General features: G+C 42.8%; 1 protein-coding gene across 1 annotated transcript; it reads right to left on the bottom strand.

Moving 5' to 3' along the window:
- Positions 1 to 538: 538 nt before the first annotated feature.
- Positions 539 to 21,353, bottom strand: LOC120052706 (serine/threonine-protein kinase NLK2-like). Its single transcript, XM_038999772.1, has 11 exons — positions 19,831 to 21,353; positions 19,519 to 19,648; positions 18,948 to 19,003; positions 18,526 to 18,632; positions 18,191 to 18,276; positions 16,717 to 16,926; positions 10,154 to 10,255; positions 3,961 to 4,047; positions 3,580 to 3,778; positions 3,368 to 3,461; positions 539 to 3,250 (listed from the first exon to the last, which is right to left on the bottom strand). Exons 1-11 carry the CDS (start codon positions 20,139 to 20,141, stop codon positions 3,202 to 3,204), a joined length of 1,431 nt encoding a protein of 476 aa, XP_038855700.1. The 5' UTR covers positions 20,142 to 21,353; the 3' UTR covers positions 539 to 3,201.
- Between the last annotated feature and the right edge of the window lie 61 nt (positions 21,354 to 21,414).

The following is a 21,414-nucleotide window of genomic DNA, read 5'->3' as shown; positions in this document are numbered from 1 at the left end:
AGCCTACAGTGGTTAATTAGGTCTATAGGCCTACAGCTCTCTAAACATTTTTGATCTTGTAAATTAAGATGTTTAGCACATGGATAGAACATATAGAAGCAATCTAATGTCTACAACCTCTGCAGGTCAACGTGATAACCTGTACAATGTGTGATAAATTGGGTAACACTTTACTGAAAGATAGACACTTGTCAAATGTATAAACGGATTATATCTCAGTAACATATATAGGATATAATGCAATAGGCATAATAACCATAGTTATCAGACATGTTGAAATATTGCCATATAGAAAGAGAACATAAAACTTTCTGAACACAAGAAAAAGTATACAACCAAAACATAAAACATTGTATGGTGCAAAAAATTACTTGTAATTTGAGGCAGCAGCCCTTAAGTCAACAACCTGATACAGTACAATGTAACTTTGCCCTTTGAGCCCCCTCCCCATTGATAAGCGGACAGACACATTTACATTTAAGTCATTTAGCAGACGCTCTTATCCAGAGCGACTTACAAATTGGACACCACACAGGAATATTATCCAGTGACTATGCATTTATTCATTCACTACTTTACTCTAGTCGTTTTCTTAAGAAATTCAAGTATTTGTTGGGAGCACAAGTCCAAAACGTTTCCTAAAACATGACAAAAAAACAAACCAACCAACAGAATTTTAACATTTTCAAAACAGCAGTATTCAACATCGGTTTCATATTCAGAATAATCAAAAAACACAAGTATCACTTTTTTTCCTTTCTTATCACCAGAAACATTTCTAACATCAACATTCCCAGGTGTAGTCTTCTCTCCAGTGCCTATTGAGCTCATGAACAAAGGATATAGACTTGCTTCCTTTTCCTTCCGTAGATGCGTCCCAAATGGCACCCTATTCCCTATATACTGCACTACTTTTGACCAGACCCTCAATAGTGCACTACAAAGGGAATAGGGTGTCATTTGGGATGGATCATAGATCTGAAGAGAACTGGACATCTGAAAGCAAATCCCTAATGGTGCTTCTCTCTACTACATTGCTCTAACCATTCTTCTCTTCTCCTATCAGCGCCGATGAAGGAAAGAAGGGGAGGATAAGAAGCTGCTTTAAGCTATTGAACTGCCAGAGGCGGCTCCTCCAGTGAGGAACGGGATGTCCTTATTGGCTTCTACATTAAGCATAGCTGGGTCATACTCCTTAGTGCACACTGTAGAAAAACATTTAGCAACAAGTGGCTTATTTGGACAAGTTCAAGTAGTCCCTCCCAGTTTTAGTCTGTTTTATTTTTTTGGTGCCTAATGAATATGACCGTGCTATAAAAGGCGAACAGAGACGAGAGGACAGTGTGAGGGGGATAGAGAGAAGAAAGGAGGGTGTGAGGGAAAGAGACGGACCCTGGTGAGCTCTTCTAAAACTCAGCCTGCTTGGGCTCTCTACTAAAGACAATAGCAAAGTTGTGAAACCAAAAAATAACTTTTTAAATGTATCACATCACAAAAGATAAAAATATGAATCATATTTCCTAAAATCGAATTAATTAACATCACCACAAGGAAGGCATGTCCATGGCGACAACTCCCATTGCACAGCCTTCAAATCCAAAAGCCTCTTCCTTTTTTTTTTATATATCATAAATACAGACATGCAGGTTTAAGTGAAACATTCTGGCAATCCCCATCAACCCCTTAGCCTACACTTCCAAAAGCACCATCAGGTGGCGGGACAAGGGCCTGACCACTGCCATGACGGCAATGCCAACTAGCACAGTGCAGCTTCTTCAGGAGCCTCATTTTAGTTAGTACTAGCTCCAGTCAGAGCTTCAGTGCACAGAGATTTGCGGTTCCTCTTTGTGGAGAAAAAAAAAAGTTGAGGCACACTGTTATTGGTGAATAATATCTGTGTGTATTTGTGTGGTCGGGTCCACAGTCTTTGCAATGGAACACCTGAGCCGTGAACTCAACTGGAAATAAACCAACAACCAATGAAGGAAAAACAAAATACAGCAGCATTTCACCAATACATTTCAACAAGCTGTTCTTCCTGTCAGGACAGTGATTTAGTACAAAGGAATGACATCACGTTACAGTGCGTAGTAGTTGAGTTGGGTCTATGTACACTTTACCCAGTAGACTCTCTCTGGGTTCCCTTTTTGACTCCAACTGTTTTTGAGGTAATGAAATCATTGAAGCAGAAAACTGCACTTTCCCTTAAACTCTACACACACACACACACACACACACTGAAAGGGCTGACTACTCAGTACATGTGCTCAAGCTCGAACCGCCACTCACAGAGAAGCTAAAAAAACACAAATTAAAATATAAAATAATATGATTTTAAAAACATGGGCGAGGCTCCATCTGCCTCAGAAGTCATGGCCCCACCCAATCATAGAACCAGGTCAAGTTGTCTTGGAAATGTTTTGATCTTATGGACAAGGGCAGATTGGGAGGGAAGATTCACAAGTAGCACGGAATGAACCTCAAGGCCAGAGGTTGCATTGTAGCATCAGTTTACTGAAGATATTGAGAATGGGCCCAATGAAACTATCAAACCAAATCAATGGAATCAATGATAAAGGTAGGGTCATCAATGTGACATTAACATGACTAAGTCACAGAGCACAGGTAAGAGTATGGTATCGCCAGGAGCACGTTGCTTAGACGCTTTTCATCATATTGCACGAGGCTGGAATGACTTCAAAATTAACAGAGTAGAACAATTATTCAACATAAATTAATTAAACAGCTATTCCTTTGTCTCCACCTTCAACCACATTGGAGCACAACATAACACAACAAAACTTCAACTCTTCTAGTAATAAATGTTTCCAATAATTTCCCTCTTCTACCACTTTTCTTCTTTATTCCTTTTTTAAAATTCAGCAGCACATTTTAGTTTTCAGCATTGGGGAAATGCCTATAGCGTTGGTGTAGTCAAGTCTTCACCAGTGTCAATAGTAGTTTTCATAGTTGGGAACGTTAGTTGTCATTGAAGGGAAATGTAGTCTTTAGTACAAGTGAGCATTTCCTCTGACAGACACTGTTCTTCTCTCTGAGAGGCTGGCGTACTGTTTCATTCACACCTCCCCTCCATCCAGAGAAACCCAAACCTATCTCTATTATATTGACCAAAGCAAGTCTTGTTCATTTTATCAAACTGAATTTCCCATGATTCTTCTTGTACATGAACGATACTCCCCTTCATCTCTCCTCCTTCCTGGAGACTTTGGAGGAATGCCACGCGGTAGACCTGAGTTATCAAGAAAGATAGACAAAGAAAGATAGAGATGTAGATAGTGCAAGGCAAAATAGTATTTTAAGCTGCATGTATATTAGTTGTGTTCATCCCTCCCTTGGTGTTCCTCACCTGATGAAGGTCTTGAAGGCGGCACTCTGGGGGTTGATGCACAGCGGCACTCGTTTCCCCTGCTGGTGCTCTGTTATGAAGCGATGGATGAGCTCTGATAGAGCGAGAGAGAGAGGGGAGAGATTGCGAGAACGAGGTCGCAACAGGCCAAAATTCAAAGAGAAGAGAATTGAAGAGAAAGAGTAGAGGGAAAAGCACCAGATAGCTCCTACCTTTGCCCTGCCAGACAGAGAGCAGGCTGTTATCATAGCTGTGACTGAAGTTCCGGTCGGCGGGCGGTTCAAAGTCACGCGTGTACACACGCCCGCTGGGCACCGAGTAGCAGCACTGACACATGCACGTGTGGTAGCGCAGACGGCCCTCGTCCAGGTAGGGGTGGGAGAGGGCGTCGCTGCCCGAGATCCGTTTGGCCTGAGTCACACACATGGAGAGAAAGTTGGTCCCTCGCTAATCTTGTATTTTCTCCCTTACTGTAGCTAGCTATGCGTTTTCCTTCTCAGAGGTAGCTAGCTACATTTTCATCTCTTGTTGCTTAAACTTCCCTATAAAAGAGGTAGCCAATTGTGTGACAATAGACTTCTGTCTCTACTCACCGGATCAAACACCAGCATACGACACAACAGGTGCACGGCCTCGTGAGTCGCCCCGTCCGACAGCATATATAACACAGAGAGCGACGGCTGAGGGGGAAGGGGGGGCGAGAGATTTTACATCATGAACTGCTGCACCTGGTTTTAGATAAGGATTGTGGGTAGGGTATAGATTAGATAATATCTGGGCCCTGTTTCCCAAAAGCATCTTAAGGCTAAGTTCACCAATTAACTTAGTCTTCCAAGACGCTTTTGGGAAACTGGGCCATGAGCAGTAATATTTTGGCACCCTATTTCTCCCAAAATATTTTTTGGGGGGGTTTTAACATAAACACAAACACGTTTGGCAGGAGATGCCAAAAGTGTTTGTTTGTGTTTATGTTAATACACCCCAATTTTTTTTTTTTTTAAAGAAATAGAGAATTGTGCAAGGGTGCCAAAATACTGTGTCCATCTTCCATGCATAGCCTACAATCCAAGTATAAAAAGTATAAGAAATTAATTTTATATAGCATACACCATCACAATAAATCCATTATTTATTTTAGACAGGTCTAAAGAAACATGAAGAAAATGTAGCCTATATCGGAAAAACAGAATAGCATATTTTGAGTTGTCCTTATGTTAAGCCCTGATCTTGCTATGGCATATGGCTGTGGGCTACACTAATTCATTTAGCAAACACGATTTGCTTAGAATTCTGTGGCATTCTTTTATAGTATGAAGAATACAATTGAACATAGCTGAATAAAATAGAAAGCATATTTTCCACCAAACGATTTCCGAAGGAGTGACACATGCAGCTATTCAGTGTTGAGCGTTTAACAAAGAAACAGGGGCTCCAATATGTTTAATTTGGAGTTATTTATGCAACGTTAGTTGTGATACAAACTTAGAATGTATTAAAAATCAAAACATATAGCCTAAGACTGCATGATGCGACAAATGATTTGAAAAAAGTCACATGAAAGACATGAGCTCTTCTCCTTGTGCAGGCTCCACATACTTCATCATTCTCTCATTCACAATTTGACAAGCAAATGAAATCAAATTGTATTTGTCACTTACACATGGTTAGCAGATGTTAATGCGAGTGTAGCGAAATGCTTGTGCTTCTAGTTCCGACCATGCAGCAATATCTAACAAGTAATCTAACCTAACAATTTCACAACAACTACCTTATACACACAAGCGTAAAGTAATGAATAAGAATATGTACATAAAAATATATGAATGAGCGATGGCCGAACGGCATAGGCAAGATGCAGTAGATGGTATAGAGTACAGTATATACATATGAGATGAGTAATGTAGGGTATGTAAACATTATATAAAGTGGCTAGTGATACATTTATTACATACATTTTTTATTATTAAAGTGGCTAGAGATGAGTCAGTATGTTGGCAGCAGCCACTCAATGTTAGTGATGGCTGTTTAACAGTCTGATAGCCTTGAGATAGAAGCTGTTTTTCAGTCTCTTGGTCCCCGCTTTGATGCACCTGTACTGACCTCGCCTTCTGGATGATAGCGGGGTGAACAGGCAGTGGCTCAGGTGGTTGTTGTCCTTGATGATCTTTATGGCCTTCCTGTGACATCGGGTGGTGTAGGTGTCCTGGAGGGCAGGTAGTTTGCCCCTGGTGATGCGTTGTGCAGACCTCCCTACCCTCTGGAGAGCCTTACTGTTGTGGGTGGAGCAGTTGCCGTACCAGGCGGTGATACAGCCCGACAGGATGCTCTCGATTGTGCATCTGTAAAAGTTTGTGAATGTTTTTGGTGACAAACCAAATTTCTTCAGCCTCCTGAGGTTGAAGAGGCGCTGCTGCGCCTTCTTCACCACGCTGTCTGTGTGGGTGGACCATTTCAGTTTGTCCGTGATGTGTACGCCGAGGAACTTAAAACTTTCCACCTTCTCCACTACTGTCCCGTCGATGTGGATAGGGGGCTGCTCCCCCTGCTGTTTTCTGAAGTCCACGATCATCTCCTTTGTTTTGTTGACATTGAGTGTGAGGTTATTTTCCTGACATCACACTCCGAGGACCCTCACCTCCTCCCTGTAGGCCGTCTCGTCGTTGTTGGTAATCAAGCCTACCACTGTAGTGTCGCCTGCAAACTTTATGATTGAGTTGGAGGCGTGCATGGCCACGCAGTCATGGGTGAACAGGGAGTACAGGAGAGAGCTGAGAACGCACCCTTGTGGGGCCCCAGTGTTGAGGATCAGCGGGGTGGAGATGTTACCTACCCTCACCACCTGGGGGCGGCCCGTCAGGAAGTCCAGGACCCAGTTGCACAGGGCGGGGTCGAGACCCAGGGTCTCGAGCTTAATGACGAGCTTGGAGTGGTGTTATGGTGTTAAATGCTGAGCTGTAGTCAATGAACAGCATTCTTACATAGGTATTCCTCTTGTCCAGATGGGTTAGGGCAGTGTGCAGTGTGATTGCGACGTCTGTGGACCTATTGGGGCGGTAAGCAAATTGGAGTGGGTCTAGGGTGTCAGGTAGGGTGGAGGTGATATGGTCCTTGACTAGTCCCTCAAAGCACTTCATGATGACGGAAGTCAGTCCTACGGGGTGATAGTCATTTAGCTCAGTTGCCTTCGCTTTCTTGGGAACAGGAACAATGGTGGCCCTCTTGAAGCATGTGGGAACAGCAGACTGGGATAAGGACTAATTGAATATGTCCGTAAACACACCAGCCAGCTGGTCTACGCATGCTCTGAGGACACGGCTGGGGATGCCGTCTGGGCCGGCAGCCCTGCAAGGGTTAACACGTTTAAATGTTTTACTCACATCGGCTGCAGTGAAGGAGAGTCCGCAGGTTTTGGTAGCGGGCCGTGTCAGTGGCACTGTATTGTCCTCAAAGCAAGCAAAGAAGTTGTTTAGTTTGTCTGGGAGCAAAACATCAGGCATACACCCCCGCCCTTCTTCTTACCAGAGAGATGTTTGTTTCTGTCGGCGCGATGCGTGAAGATGCCAGGTGGCTGTACCGACTCTGATGACGTATCCAGAGTGAGCCATGTTTCCGTGAAACAAAGAACATTACAATCTCTGATGTCTCTCTGGAAGGCAACTCTTGCTCGGATTTCGTCTACCTTGTTGTCAAGAGACTGGACATTGGCGAGTAGTATGCTACGGAGCCTGACCAGAAGACCGCTCCGTCTGCCCCTTCTGCGGCTCTGTTGTTTTGGGTCACCGGCTGGGATCCGATCCATTGTCCTGGGTGGTGGACCAAACAGAGGATCCGCTTCGGGAAAGTCGTATTCCTGGTTGTAATGTTGGTGAGTTGACGTTGCTCTTATATCCAATAGTTCCTCCCGACTGTATGTAAAAAAACCTAAGATTTCCTGGGGTAACAATGTAAGAAATAACACATAAAAAAAACAAAATACTGCATAGTTTCCTAGGAACGCGAAGCGGCTATCTCTGTCGGCGCCGGAAGTAACCATCAGACTATTCTTAATTTAAATCTGGTCTTTACATATGGCAATATACACTACAAGACCAAAAGTATGTGGACACCTGTTCGTCAAACATCTCATTCCAGAACCATGGGCATTAATATTGAGTTGGTCCCCCCTTTGCTGCTATAACAGCCTCAACTCTTCTGGGAAGGCATTCCACTAGATGTTGTAACATTGCTGGGGGGACTTGCTTCCATTCAGCCACAAGAGCATTAGTGAGGTCGGGCACAGATGTTGGATGATTAGGCCTGGCTCGCAGTCAGCGTTCCAATTCATCCCAAAGGTGTTCGATGGGGTTGAAGTTCTTCCACACTGATCTCAACAAACAATTTCTGTATGGACCTCGCTTTGTGCATGGGGGCATTGTCATGCTGAAACAGGAAAGGGCCTTCCCCAAACTGTTGCCACAAAGTTGGAAGCACAGAATCGTCAAGAATGTCATTGTATGCTGTAGCGTTAGATTCGTCCGTCCGACTGCCAGATGGTGAAGCGTGATTCATCACTCCAGAGTACGCATTTCCACTGTTCCAGAGTCCAATGGCAGTCACTCCAGCCGATGGTTGGCATTGGTGATTTTAGGCTTGTGGCTGCTTGGCCATGGAAACCCATTTCATTAAGCTCCCGAAGAACAGTTATTATGCTGACGTTGCTTCCAGAGTTTGGAACTTGGTAGTGAGTGTTGCAACCGAGGACAGATGATTTTTACGCGCTTCAGCACTAGGCAGTCCCCTTCTGTGAGCTTGTGTAGCCAACCACTTCGCGGCTGAGCCGTTGTTGCTCCTAGACATTTCCACTTTACAATAACAGCATTTACAGTTGACTGAGGCAGCTCTAGTAGGGCAGACATTTTACGAACTGACTAGTTGGAAAGGTGGCATCCTGAAGGTGCCACGTTGAAAGTCACTGAACACTTCAGTAAGGCCTTCTATTGCCAATGTTTATCTATGGAGATTGCATGGCTGTGTGCTTGATTTTAGACACCAATCAGCAACAGGTGGCTGAAATAGCCAAATCCACTCATTTGAAAGGGTGTCCACATATTTTTGCATATATAGTGTATGTGTGGAATTATTTTTATTTAGAAAGGCCCACAAAAAAAAAAAAAATGTAATATGTAGTCTGCACTCGAATAGCAAATGGAGGTTACGTTTTTTTAATATGCAAGCATTATACGGCGCGTCCATTAGGCTAGGGGAAGCTTTCCGAAAGTAAATTTAATTAAATTGCCAAAATGATATAGAGAAATAAATAAAATAATTCAAAATAGAATACTAAAGCATGATTTGGCCACGGAAGATCATTAGCTTCGTTAAAAAAAATAAGTTGTGGATAGTTATAAAATCACATTGCCTACAGTCGGAAGGAAAGGCAGCGTGCGCAATTTGGGCAGATTCATTGTTGAGTTGCGACGGCCTGTGAAAAGTGCGGAGACCAAGCCAGGCATATCGCAATTTAAAAATACAATCGCAGGGAAAAAAGGCAAAGAAAGTAGAAACATATCTGATATAGCTTATAGACTAGACCTACTCTAGGTTATACGCACTCAGCCATGCATTGAACGTTATTTTTTGCTAACACTGATTGAGTTATATTATGACTATCCAACCTATTTATCACACTACAAAAAGTAGGCTCTTACATAAGTCAGCATATGTGATTATGCATGTAATGTTTTTTTTATAAAGGTGCATTTTTATGGGGAAAATGATCTTCCCTAAACTTAACTCACGCACTGTCGATGTATGCCTGGTAGGCTACACTGCTTGTAAAGCGGATTAATGTGCTTAATTTTAAGAAGTGAATAAGAAATATAGCAGCACAAGAAAGCTGGGATCCTTTTTTAAATAGTGGCCAGTCAAAACTCTGTTTACACACGCGATGGCGCAATGGCTGGGCTTATAAGAACACGTTTCACTGGGCTCTGTAAACTATGTGCTCTCCAACCATGTTCCAGGGGTCCTATGCCTAGGCTATAGGATACGTTTGGAATGATTTGGCCACTTTAATTGTGATACAAACCTTATCAAAAAAATATAGGCCTATGGACTAGGCTACATGGTGTGCGCCTATGATTATCATCCATCTGTCGGAACAGGGGCAGAAAAAAATCAATAATACATGTCATCATATACACAAATAGCAAATGGAGGACACTTTTCCTGCGGTTCATTTTCATACCAGCCAGGTAGGCTACTCCTGTTGTAAAGTGAAGCAATGTGCTTAATATTAGGAAAGTTGAGAAATAAATAGTAGGCCTAGCCTACAGAAATCGGATGGGATCCTCCCTCCCTCGTTTTAATAGAGACCAAAACTCTATTTTCTCACAAATGCATAGCCTACAGAAATGTTCATGGGCTCTCATGAAGTGTTCAATTTGATTTTCGATTACATTTGCATTGATGTCAGAGTGATTAGAGGGACAATAAGTACCAGGCCATTAGTGACTGTCAGTTAGCAAGTTTGGTAGGATACTAATGACCATCAGTGGCATCAGAGCGCAGTTTTGGAGAAGCCTAGTTACCGTGACTAAACGGTCACATGGAATTTGATTGCGGTCATGACTCGTGACCGCAGGTGTGGTGGTAAAACGGTCACTGTAACAACCCTAGTTTGAAGTAAGGTATTTACGTTTGTAAAGTGCAAGGGGGACAATATTTGACCACATGTGTCTCATAGTAATACAAAGGAAGGTCAGATCAGTTAGTGAGTAGTTCATAGGTTCAGTGAGGAGGAAGTACCGGTTTGTGAGGTCCTCTCAGGATGTGAGCTCTGGCCCCCTCACAGGCAGATGCCATGGCAGAGAGAGGAGGGGTACCCAGCAGATCAGTGATCAGATCCAACTGAGGGGTAGAGGGAGAGAGAGAGAGTGAGAATATAGAGTGTGAGGGTGGGAGAGACAGAGGAGATTTAATTTGACAACAAACCTAAATAAATAAAAAACGACCATCCACAAGTGCCAAAAATTCGATACATTTGATTATTAATTGTTAGATAAAAGTTAAAATCATTGCCCAGACAGATTACACCTTCAGATGGCTTTCCCTCTTTCCTCCCTCCCAACCCGTTGAATAGGGTCCCTCTACTAGAGCTGTGGCGGGCACAACATTTCGTCAGCCGGTGATTGTCACGCAAATAACTGTCGTTCTCACGGTAATTGACCGTTAATTAACAAACACATTTAGCATCTCCTGGCTTCCACACATAGCCTACAAGCCACTGATGCAGACCTTTGGAACATCTAGATTTTAAAAAGTATAGTAAATCCATGTAATATAGCCTACAACTTGACAATAAATCAATTATTTATTTTAGACAGGTCTAAAGAAGCATGATATGAAGACAATGTAGTCTATTTCAGAAGAACAGAATAGCATACTCTGAGTTGTCCTTATGTTGGGTCCTGATCTGGCTATGCCAAATGGCTGTGGGCTACACTAGCTCATTTAGCAGACAAGATTTACTCAGAATTTCATGGCATTATTTTATATTATGAAGAATACAATTGAACATAGCTGAATAAAATAGAAAGTATATTTTCTCCAAACGATTTGAGGGAATGAGCACATGCGGCTATTCTGTGTTGAGTGGTTAACAAAGAAATAAGTACTCCTATATGTTTAATTAGAGTTATTAATGTAACTTTAGTTGTTCTACAAACGTTGGGCTATATATTTAGATTTTTAATACATTATAAGTTTGCATGATGCGACTAATGGTGATTTTTTTAAAGTAACTTGAAAGGAATGAGCTCTGCTTTTTTTTGCGCAGGCTATAAACACTTCATCAGTCTCTCATTCACAATTTTACAAGTACTTAATAATGCCTCGAATTTCATAGCGGCATCCCCTTTGTGTGGCCGTAATGCACCCTAAAAAAAATCCATGCCTTTTGCGTCCAGTTGCCGATGTGTCCTTGGCCCAGAGTGCTTCGTTGTGCCCTTCTCCCTGAGTGCTGCTTGCTCCGAAGCAACTCACTTACATGGCTCTCCATCACAGGCTACAAGTGAAGACAGACACATTGGGGACCCAACTGCGCAAGTCCTTTGTTAAGTTCATGTTTTAAGTATCCCTATATTTCTGTTATTACGGGGCTATCACTCAGTCAAGAGTGTGCCTGCGCAGGGAGTCTTGTAGTTGATGGACCTAGCCTGGAGGGGAATGGCTACCTTGTAGTGTGTTCATTTAGTATAGTAAACTTTGTTAAACTGGAACCTTGTCGTTGTGTCATTTCGAGTTAACATTGGTAGCAGAGGATGGTTAATAACTACAATGTGCCACCTCGCTTCGACGAGAAGAGGTCGTACGAAAGTTGGAAAAATGAACTTGGAATCTGGACACGGGTTACTAATCTGGACGTGAAAAAGCAAGCACTTGCAGTGGTATTATCGCTCGAGGGAAGAGCGAGAGATACAGCACTGGAAATATCCGTTGAGGATTTGAACAAGGATGACGGTATGGTGAATTTGATCAGAGCACTGGATTCTGTATTTCTTAAAGAAGAGAAAGACCATGCCTACGAGGCATATTCAAACTTTGACAGTGTTACGGGAGATATTTTGGTTGCAATGACGGAATACATCATTGATTTCGAACAGAGGTACAATAGGATGCGCAAATACGACATGGTTCTCCCAGATGCAGTGTTAGCTTTCAAGTTGCTAGATACTGTCTGTCTAGATGGTAGAGAGAAACAGTTGGATTTGACTGCTTGTACTGTGCTGACTTTTGCATCAATGAAGTCGGCACTAAAAATAATTTTAGGTGAAAAGACGTCTGTCGCGCCAATAACAGATGGACTGCAAGTGAGTGACGCAGCATATTACACTGAGCAGCAGAGAAAAGGCGCCAACAAGTCACGTTCTCAAGACAACCAGAAGAGGGCGCCATTTCCCGGCACAAATCCACTGGACAAATATGGAAGGAGATCAAAATGTGCTATTTGTCAAAGCACTTACCATTGGGTTAAAGACTGTCCTCATAAAAATGAACAAGTTAAACTAACAGAGGAAATGTAAACACAGAGATAGAGCAGTGTAACATTACACTGTTTTCAAATGAATCTGCTTCTGATACTGAGATTTTTATAGTTGAATCCTTAGGATCTGCTGTGATTGATACTGCATGTACACGGACAGTGTGTCGTGCAAAATGGCTTGATAGCTATGTCAGTGAACTAAGTATGAAAATAGTACAAAATATGATTGACACACCAAGCAACAGAGCTTTCAAATTTGGAGATGGGAGAATTGTCCATTCTACCAAGAGAGTTAAGATACCAGCAAAAATTGGTCAGACAAAGTGTCACATTGAAACAGAGGTGGTCCCTACAGATATCCCCTTAAGCAAAGCTTCCCTCAAGAAGGCAGAGGCTGTACTAGACATAAAAAATGACAAGGCAGTGATGTTTAAACAACCAGTGACTCTTGAACTTACTACCTCAGGCCACTATTGTGTAAACATTTTAGACAAAGACATCACAGAGTCCATGCAAAAATGAGATTCTGACTGACACAGAGCACATGGAGATTCTGACTGTCACAGAGAACATGAACACAAAAGAAAAACACAAAGTATTGTTAAAGCTTCACAAACAGTTTGGACATGCTACAGTTGACAGACTTCAGACGTTACTCAGCAGTTCAGGGAATAATGATGATGAAAAGTACGAAACTGGAAACAAAGTGTACTATAAACGAGTTGACTGTCAAGAGTGGAAAGGACCAGGAGTAGTCATTGGTCAAGATGGTGTGGTGATATTTGTGAGGCACGGAGGCATCATTGTCAGGGTGCATCACTCAAGATTGCGGAAAGTAAATAATCAACAAGATATAGGGGCTGTTGCTGAGAATCAGTCTCCTAATGAAAATGACAAAAAGGACACAGTAACAGACACAAACCTACCAGATGTCGCATCCAATGATATGGACACTGAAACTGACACAGGAAATGGAGCAGAGACCTTCAACCATGCCACAGGTAATACTGTTGAGGGTTCAAATGAGGAAAACATTCAACAACAGCCACATGTGTTAAGAGAACATGGTTGTTCCAATCTGAAAACTGGACAAACTGTTAAATACCTGGACAGAGAAAGTGGTATTCCACATAGAGCAACCGTCATTGGACGAGCAGGAAAAGCCAAAGGAAAACACCAGAACTGGTACAACTTGCAGTACTCTGAACCAGCTACACTTTCTGGTACAACAGGGTTAGCTGACCTGTCACTTGTAGATAATATTAGAATTGAACCAATGGAAAATTGAGAAAAACAGAATGACATTCAAAATGATGATGTACTTGAAACAAAGGACGTGTCATTTGACTCAGCTAAGCTAGATGAGCTCAGTAATTGGAGGAAAAATTTAGTGTTTGAGGAAGTCAAAGACATTGGCCAAAAATGCGTCTCAACAAGGTGGGTGTGTACCCTTAAAGAACCCTTAACCTGAATAGTGCCTAAAGCACGTCTAGTGGCTAGAGGTTTTGAGGAGCTGGCTGCTAAAGAACTCCCAACCGACATGCGCCTCAGTCACTCAGATTGCTGATGTCAGTGATCTGCCAGAAAAAAATGGAAACTTAATTCCACAGACATCAAATCTGCATTTTTGCAGGGAACAGAGCTGTCAAGGGACATTCACATCCAACCTCTGCCTGAAGCTAAAAGCGAAGGAACACTGTGGAAACCAAAAAAGTGTGTGTATGGACTGGCAGATGCATCACTCTACTGGTACAACAAAGTCAAGGCAACAATGCTGAATACAGGTGGAAAAATGTCACAAGTGGATCCTGCAGTCTTCTATTGGCTTGATCAAGACTGCAATGTGACTGGAGTACTTGCCTGTCATGTTGATGACTTTATCTGGGCTGGCTCACAGACCTTTGCTTCAACTGTGATTCCACACCTCAAAGCTGTTTTCTCGGTCGGCTGTGAGGAGCATGATAATTTTTGTTATGTTGGCATAGAGTTTATTACAGTTGATGGAAAAATACTGATGCAACAGGAGAGCAATATCAAGAATCTTCAACCCATTCACCTGGATTCTTCAAGAGCCGTACAAAGGAATTCCCCTCTATGTGGAATTGAAGCTGATCAATTGAGGTCAAAGATAGGACAACTTTTATGGGTTGCTAGACAGAGTAGACCTGATGTAATGTTTGATGGTTGCAACTTGGCATCTAACACAAAACACGCCACTGTACAAACCATTCATGAGGCGAACAAAGTTGTTCGTAAACTGAAATCACAACAAGTGACTTTAAAGTTTCAGCATGTTGGAAAAGATGACTCTTTGAAACTAGTTGTCTTCAGTGATGCTTCGCTAGGGAACCTTACAGATGGAGTCACACAAGGTGGACATCTAATCGTGTTAATGGGTGAAGGAGGAAGATTCTCACCTATCTGTTGGCAGTCAAAAAGGATCAGAAGGGTTGTCCGAAGCACACTTGCTGGAGAAACCCTTGCTCTTGCGGATGGAATTGACAATGCTATCTTTCTTGCAACTCTGTTCTCAGAGCTTACCACTGGTGAGACAAAACGGCACTTTCTACCTGTAGTTAGTGATTTATTTATTTAGAATTCAAGGCACACTTAACCAGCAAGGCTACCACAGCATTCTGCAGCAATACACAATCCCATCTGGTTTGCGCTTAGTGGGACTATCATTTGTTTTCCAACTGGACAATGACCCAAAACACACCTGCAGGCTGTGTAAGGGCTATTTGACCAAGGAGAGTGATGATGCTGCATCAGATGACCTGGCCTCCACAATCACCCGATCTCAACCCAATTGAGATGGTTTGGGATGAGTTGGACCGCAGAGTGAAGGAAAAGCAGCCAACAAGTACTCAGCATATGTGGAAACTCCTTCAAGACTGTTGGAAAAGCATTCCTCATGAAGCTGGTTGAGAGAATGCCAAGAGTGTACAAAGCTGTCATCAAGGCAAAAGGTGGCTACTTTGAAGAATCTAAAATAGAAAATATATTTTGATTTGTTTAACACTTTTTGGGATACTACATGATTCCATGTGTTATTTCATAGTTGATGTCTTCACTATTATTCTACAATGTAGAAAATAGTAAAAATACTATTTAAAAAAAAACTTGAATGAGTAGGAGCGGTCAACATGTGAAGTTGCAGATCCCCATCGTTGTCGTCGCCAAAATTGTAGTGGAAATTCAGTACTGAGAGACTTGGTCATTTCCCCAAACAACCATCTTTATTTAATATCAATTAATTATTGCAATAATGAAACCGACGACCCCACACTCCGAAGTGTGTGCCGAGTGCTTAACTAATAATGAAAAAAACAGATCTTATATCGGAGCTAAAAAATGCTTAGTCAGGCTGGTTCCAACACCTCCCATGCAGAGTGGGGGCACCATAAGCTACTTTGGGTTCATCCTGTGGTCATCTGCATGGGGGTTGTTGTTATAAACCTCCAGGCTAAGTTTCCCAGATGCCAGGATGATGAGACAATGAGGGTTTTGTTCTATTCCTCCAGGCTCTCTTTATCTCTGTTACACCCACCACATCTTATCTATGGAATGCCAGCTGTAGGTTTTTACCTAGCCATCACTTAATCAGTTGCCAGACCAAGCTTCAAAAGACTCCTCTCAGTTCACTCAGAATGAAGAGAGAGAAATGTCTTACTATTAGTTATGTATATAATCATTAACTATTAATATCAAACAAATCAGGTGAATATGAAAATGTTCTATCACAGTAGGTGTGTGCAACCTGTTGACTGGTACTGTATGTGTGAAATTTGTTTTGATTTAGGATGGACCGTTATCATGCACCTGTATCGAAACAGGGGCAGGGGAAAAAATACATGTCATCTATGCACTTAAATAGCAAATGGAGGACGCTTTTCCCGTGGTTCATTTTCATGCCAGCCAGGCTATATTCCTGTTGCAAAGATAACCAATGTGCTTAATATTAGGGAAGTTGAGAAATAAATATAGTAGGCCTAGCCTATAGAAAGCTGATGGGATCCTCCTCTTTTTAATAGAGACCATCACCCTGTTTTATTGCGCAACTGCATAGCCTATAGAAATGTTACGCAACATGAGCTCATGGGCTCTCATGAAATGTTTAATTCGATTTTTGATTACATTTGCATTGATGTCAGAGTGATTAGAGGGACAATTGAGTACCAGGCAGTTTGGTAGGCTACTAATGACCATCAGCAGCATCAGAGTATGGAGAAGCCTAATTACCGTGACCGTGGAATTTGACTGCCTTCGTGACTTGTGACCGCTGGTGTGACGGTAATACGGTCACCGCAACAGCCCTACCCTCTACCTGTTGTATGGGGCTCTGGGCCTGGAACAGGATGCGTCGACCCAGTAGTTCAGCGAAGATGCAGCCTACCGACCAGACGTCTATGGCAGAGCCGTAATGGCGGCTGCCCATCAGCACCTCAGGAGCCCGGTAGTACTGAGTCACCACCTCCTGGGTCATGTGACGAGACGGGTCCGGCTCCTCCACACGTGCGAGCCCAAAGTCACAGATCTGAGAGAGAGAGAGGAGAGGGAAGAGAAAGAAAGAAAGAGGTGAGTGGAAGAGGGGGAATTTAGTTACATGATAATAACACTGAGTATACAAAACATTAACAACTGCTCTTTCCATGACAGACTGACCAGGTGAAAGCTACCTTTTTGATGTCACTTGTTAAATCCACTTCAATCAGTGTAGATGCAGGCATTTTTAAGCCTTGAGACAGTTGTGACATGGATTGTGTATGTGTACCATTCAGAGGCTGAAAAATGGGCAAGACAAAAGATTTAAGTGCCTTTGAACAGAGTATGGTAGTAGGGGCCAGGTGCACCAGTTTCACTGTGTCAAGAACTGCAACGATGCTGGGTTTTTCACACTCAACAGTGATGGGTTCGGATTTCTAAACTTTAAATATTGTTAATCATCAGTTATACTAGAGACATGAGGGGTGCCATAGTCTAGGGTCTACACTAGAAGTTAATGGTTATCTGTAGGAGGAATGTATATGGTGGATGCAATTAAGCTTGGAATGTACTGAGTGGAGGAAAGACTGGGTGGAGAGCTGTGGATTACTGAGGAAGGGGGTCGAGGTCAGGTCACATTAAAGGAGAAGGAACAGTTTAATGCCCGTAACACTTAACTTCCTGCCTAGCAATAAAGATGTAATGTTTAGAGAGAAGGAGGAGACTCCATCCAAATTAGGGTATATATACTACCACTGGTGGAAATATGTTTTTGTCTTATGCAGCTGTATGACCCAATGGATGAATAAACTTGGTCTAAGCTTTACTAATCGTCCATGAGTTTTAATAGGTTCATTTAGAACCTAACAACAGTTTCCCATGTGTATCAAGAATGGTCGACCACCCAAAGGACATCCAGCCAACTTGACACAACTGTGGGAAGCACTGGAGTCAACATGGTCAAGCATCCCTGTGGAACGCTTTCGACACCTTGTAGATTCCATGCCCCAACGAATTGAGGCTGTTCTGGGGGCAAAAGGTGTGGGGGGGGTGCAACTCAATATTAGGAAGGTGTTTGTAATGTTTGGTATAATCAGTGTAGGTTGACCAGTGTAATTACAGCATAATACATGTGTATGTTTGTCAAAAGGTGTATAGATGAAATTCTTCAGCCCATATTGACCTCTACTAAGTTATTTTTTTCTTGGCCAGCATAATGCTTTCTTGTCATGTCTTTTGAGGAAGTTCACACACAGATTCACACATTCATACATGCGGACACACGCCAAAACAAACGTGTACACACACACAGTTACCTTGAGCAGGCAGTTGCTGTTGACTAACAGGTTCCCAGGTTTGATGTCCCTGTGCAGGATGCCAGCAGAATGCAGGTACTTCAGCCCTGAGAGAAGGAGAATCCCTGTTACTCATAACGGTTCAAATACAGCCCCGAGCCAATTCCCCTTCAGTGTTTGCAGTCAATGACAACATGAATCCATCAATATGGCTCCATCACATGAAACAAGCTGGCTCCTTTAAACCTGCAAACCCAGAAAGGCTAGGAGGCAAACTCACAAATGGGTTGTTTTTGGGCTCAGGAGTCAACCTTCAACTTTGCCCCTTTCCCTACTCCTCCCCCCATCCCACTCACCTCTGAGAATCTGGTAGAGGAACACCTTGATGTGGTCGGTGGTGAGGGGCTGGGGAGACACGATGACTTTGTGGAGGTCACTCTGCATCAGCTCAGTGATCACGTAGCTACAGTCAGGCATGGCCCACGGTCAAGGAAACAGACGCCTATAGGATGTGGATGGACCACAACGAAGAAAGCGTAATACTCCATCTATCTATATTAAAGTTAAATGTATCTATCTATCATAACACAAGACTATCACTAATGGTATCATCTCTGTTGAGGTTTATCTTGATTTAGATTGTACTATGTAGATTCAGACTGTTTTGAAAGGAGGACATGATAATAGAGAGAGAAAGTGCAGGAGTGAACAATGGCTGACACATAACAGTCATGTGTGCAAGTGTGTGTGCGCACATGAATGTGCGTGTGAAGGATACATTTCCTCGAAGCAGTCGATCTGTGGAGGCTGCAGAATATCCAGCGCTGACAACACCTGTAAACACACATCATCATCATCACCCTTCTCGTTGTTTTAATGATTAGCGATCTAAAGGACAAAACAGACAGACGAACGGTTAAAAGCAGTGAGTGGCCATCCTATCGCCTCTGACCACAGAACATTGGCCATCATTTCGTGTTCATTTTCTGACGATTGTACATCGCCACCATTCATCAACACTCAGCAAGTGATCTACCGTTCACAGCCAACGTTTGTTATGGCACTTCTTGTCCTTAAGTGTCTAAACTATAACAAACCTCTAACTTCACAGTGATATTTGTAATGATAGCCTCTGTATGGAAACATATCAATGAGCAGTGTGAAGATCCATCGCTATGTCTTATGTTATGGATGCAATACTGTATGAAAATGTCTCAAATGGCACCTTTTTCCTATAGTAAGTACACTTTTTTTTTTATACCAGAGTATAGGAAATAGGGTGCACTTTAGGATGCAGCCTATGCGTGTTGTGCAGTCCTGTGTATAGATGTATTGCTATCCATTCTTACGTTGTCGTGTTTGAAGAAGCAGAGCATCCTCAGCTCTCTGAAGACCCTCTTACAGGAGACTAGGTTCTGGAAGACATTGGGCATCTTTTTCAGGGCTACCTTACGCCCGTCACGAGGGTCTGTCACTGACCTGCAGGAGCAATATGAAGAGAGGCATATGTTAGCACTGGTCACCAATGGGGAGGGCACGTGCACAGTATGTCTACCTTATTCCCTTGTCAGATACACACCCTTTTTTTGGAAAGGAACAACACCATGCAAAAACTCACATGGAAATCAGTCTTAATTCTTATTTGAAATTGCACAACTTACCAGACCACACCAAATGCGCCATAACCGATAGGTCGATCAGGCTCCATCTCAGCAGGGCTTGGTACTTCACTGGCAGGACTACTATGAGGCTGTGGTACAGCGGCCCCGCCGCCGGTGCTTCCCCCAAGAGATGTTGGATGTTGTGGCGTCCCCGCCGGGGCAGTGGGTCCAGTTAGACTCGGTGTTGCACTGAGGCCCGTGGAAGTGGCTCCAGTTGAGGTGTTGACGCAAAAATACTTATGGCCTAACTCAGATCCGGGGAACAGGTTACCACATACTGTCTGCTGCCGGCCTGTACCATGGAATGCCATTCTATTTCAAACCCCTATCAGAATTCATTTGGGAGCTATGTCTAATACTGTACTCACTTTGAGCGTTGCATACATTACATATACATGATCCAGAGCTTCACTTCAATGTTCTATGCAGGCATGATTGTGACTGTTTCTTGCTTGTAGAACATGCAACGGAGAATGTAAACAATGTCTGATATGGTTGGCAGCTATCTTGCCAGCTATATAATAACAGGAGCAGTGCTGTTTAGCTTGCTATTAGACTCGTCGTGGAATCACCAGTATTGGCTTCAGTGAGGTAGGTAGGTCACGACAAAAAAACTAAAGTATAATTAGCAGTGCGTGTTCCTGAGCTAACGTTATATAGACACAAACACGATCTAATTGGACAGTGATCACATAATCAATGCAAGTCTGGTTGGAGAAAACAATGCCTGTCACTGTCAATACATTTGTACTTTGTTTTGTGGCCTAATTTTACGACGAGAAAGAAGTCTCCCCTTACCTAACAATGCTATGTTACATTACCTGGCTACCAGCTCGCGCTACATTAGTTTATTGCCCGGGCTCAGCTAGATACTGTAGCTACCTTTGTCTGGTTGAAGTTAACGAACTAGCTAGCTAAACCTTAATGTAGACACACCTGTGTTTGCATATAGTTAGCTGAGTAATTACACTAGCTTATTATATAGCTAACCAGTTGCACTGTGTTGCAGAGGTAGCTAAATAGAGGTAGCAAACGCCCATTTCATCCACTTCAGATGTCGGTCAATGAAATTAAGATTCGTAGAACGTTAGCTAGCTGGCATCAGCCCGATTGCTAACCAGCTGTTCCATGCCCCTTATAGATAGCCGGTATTTAGCTAGTAGACTATCGTGACCTATATATTTGCTTTGAGCAAAAACACTTTCAGTAGACGAAACGATTCCAGGAAAACGAACGAAAAACAAACCAGCAAACGTTGTTCGCAGCGCGAGGAAATCCTATTTGATTTTACACAACGAAAGTCAGGTTTGCTGCGTTAGCCAGGGTTGTCAGCTAGCTAAATTGCTAACAAGCTAGCCATATCATACCCAATGCTAAAAATGAAAAGTGCAAAGAGAGATTAAACCAGCGGCTATGTGATATATTCCATCGCTCTTCTCTATATCATCTGCTAAACATGTCTTCCGAATTATCCCTTTCTTTCTTGGAAATCAGCTGTCTGAAAGAGTGGGATAGTGAGTGAGTTGGGGGATGGATAGCAAAGGAGGAGAAACTGTGGGGGAGGGTTAGAACACTGGTGTAAAC

Source organism: Salvelinus namaycush, chromosome 8 (genome assembly GCF_016432855.1).
Source record: "Salvelinus namaycush isolate Seneca chromosome 8, SaNama_1.0, whole genome shotgun sequence".
NCBI classification, from domain to species: domain Eukaryota; kingdom Metazoa; phylum Chordata; class Actinopteri; order Salmoniformes; family Salmonidae; genus Salvelinus; species Salvelinus namaycush.
The sequence above is the reverse complement of the archived record's forward strand: the minus strand, read 5'-3'. Positions and strand labels throughout refer to the sequence as shown.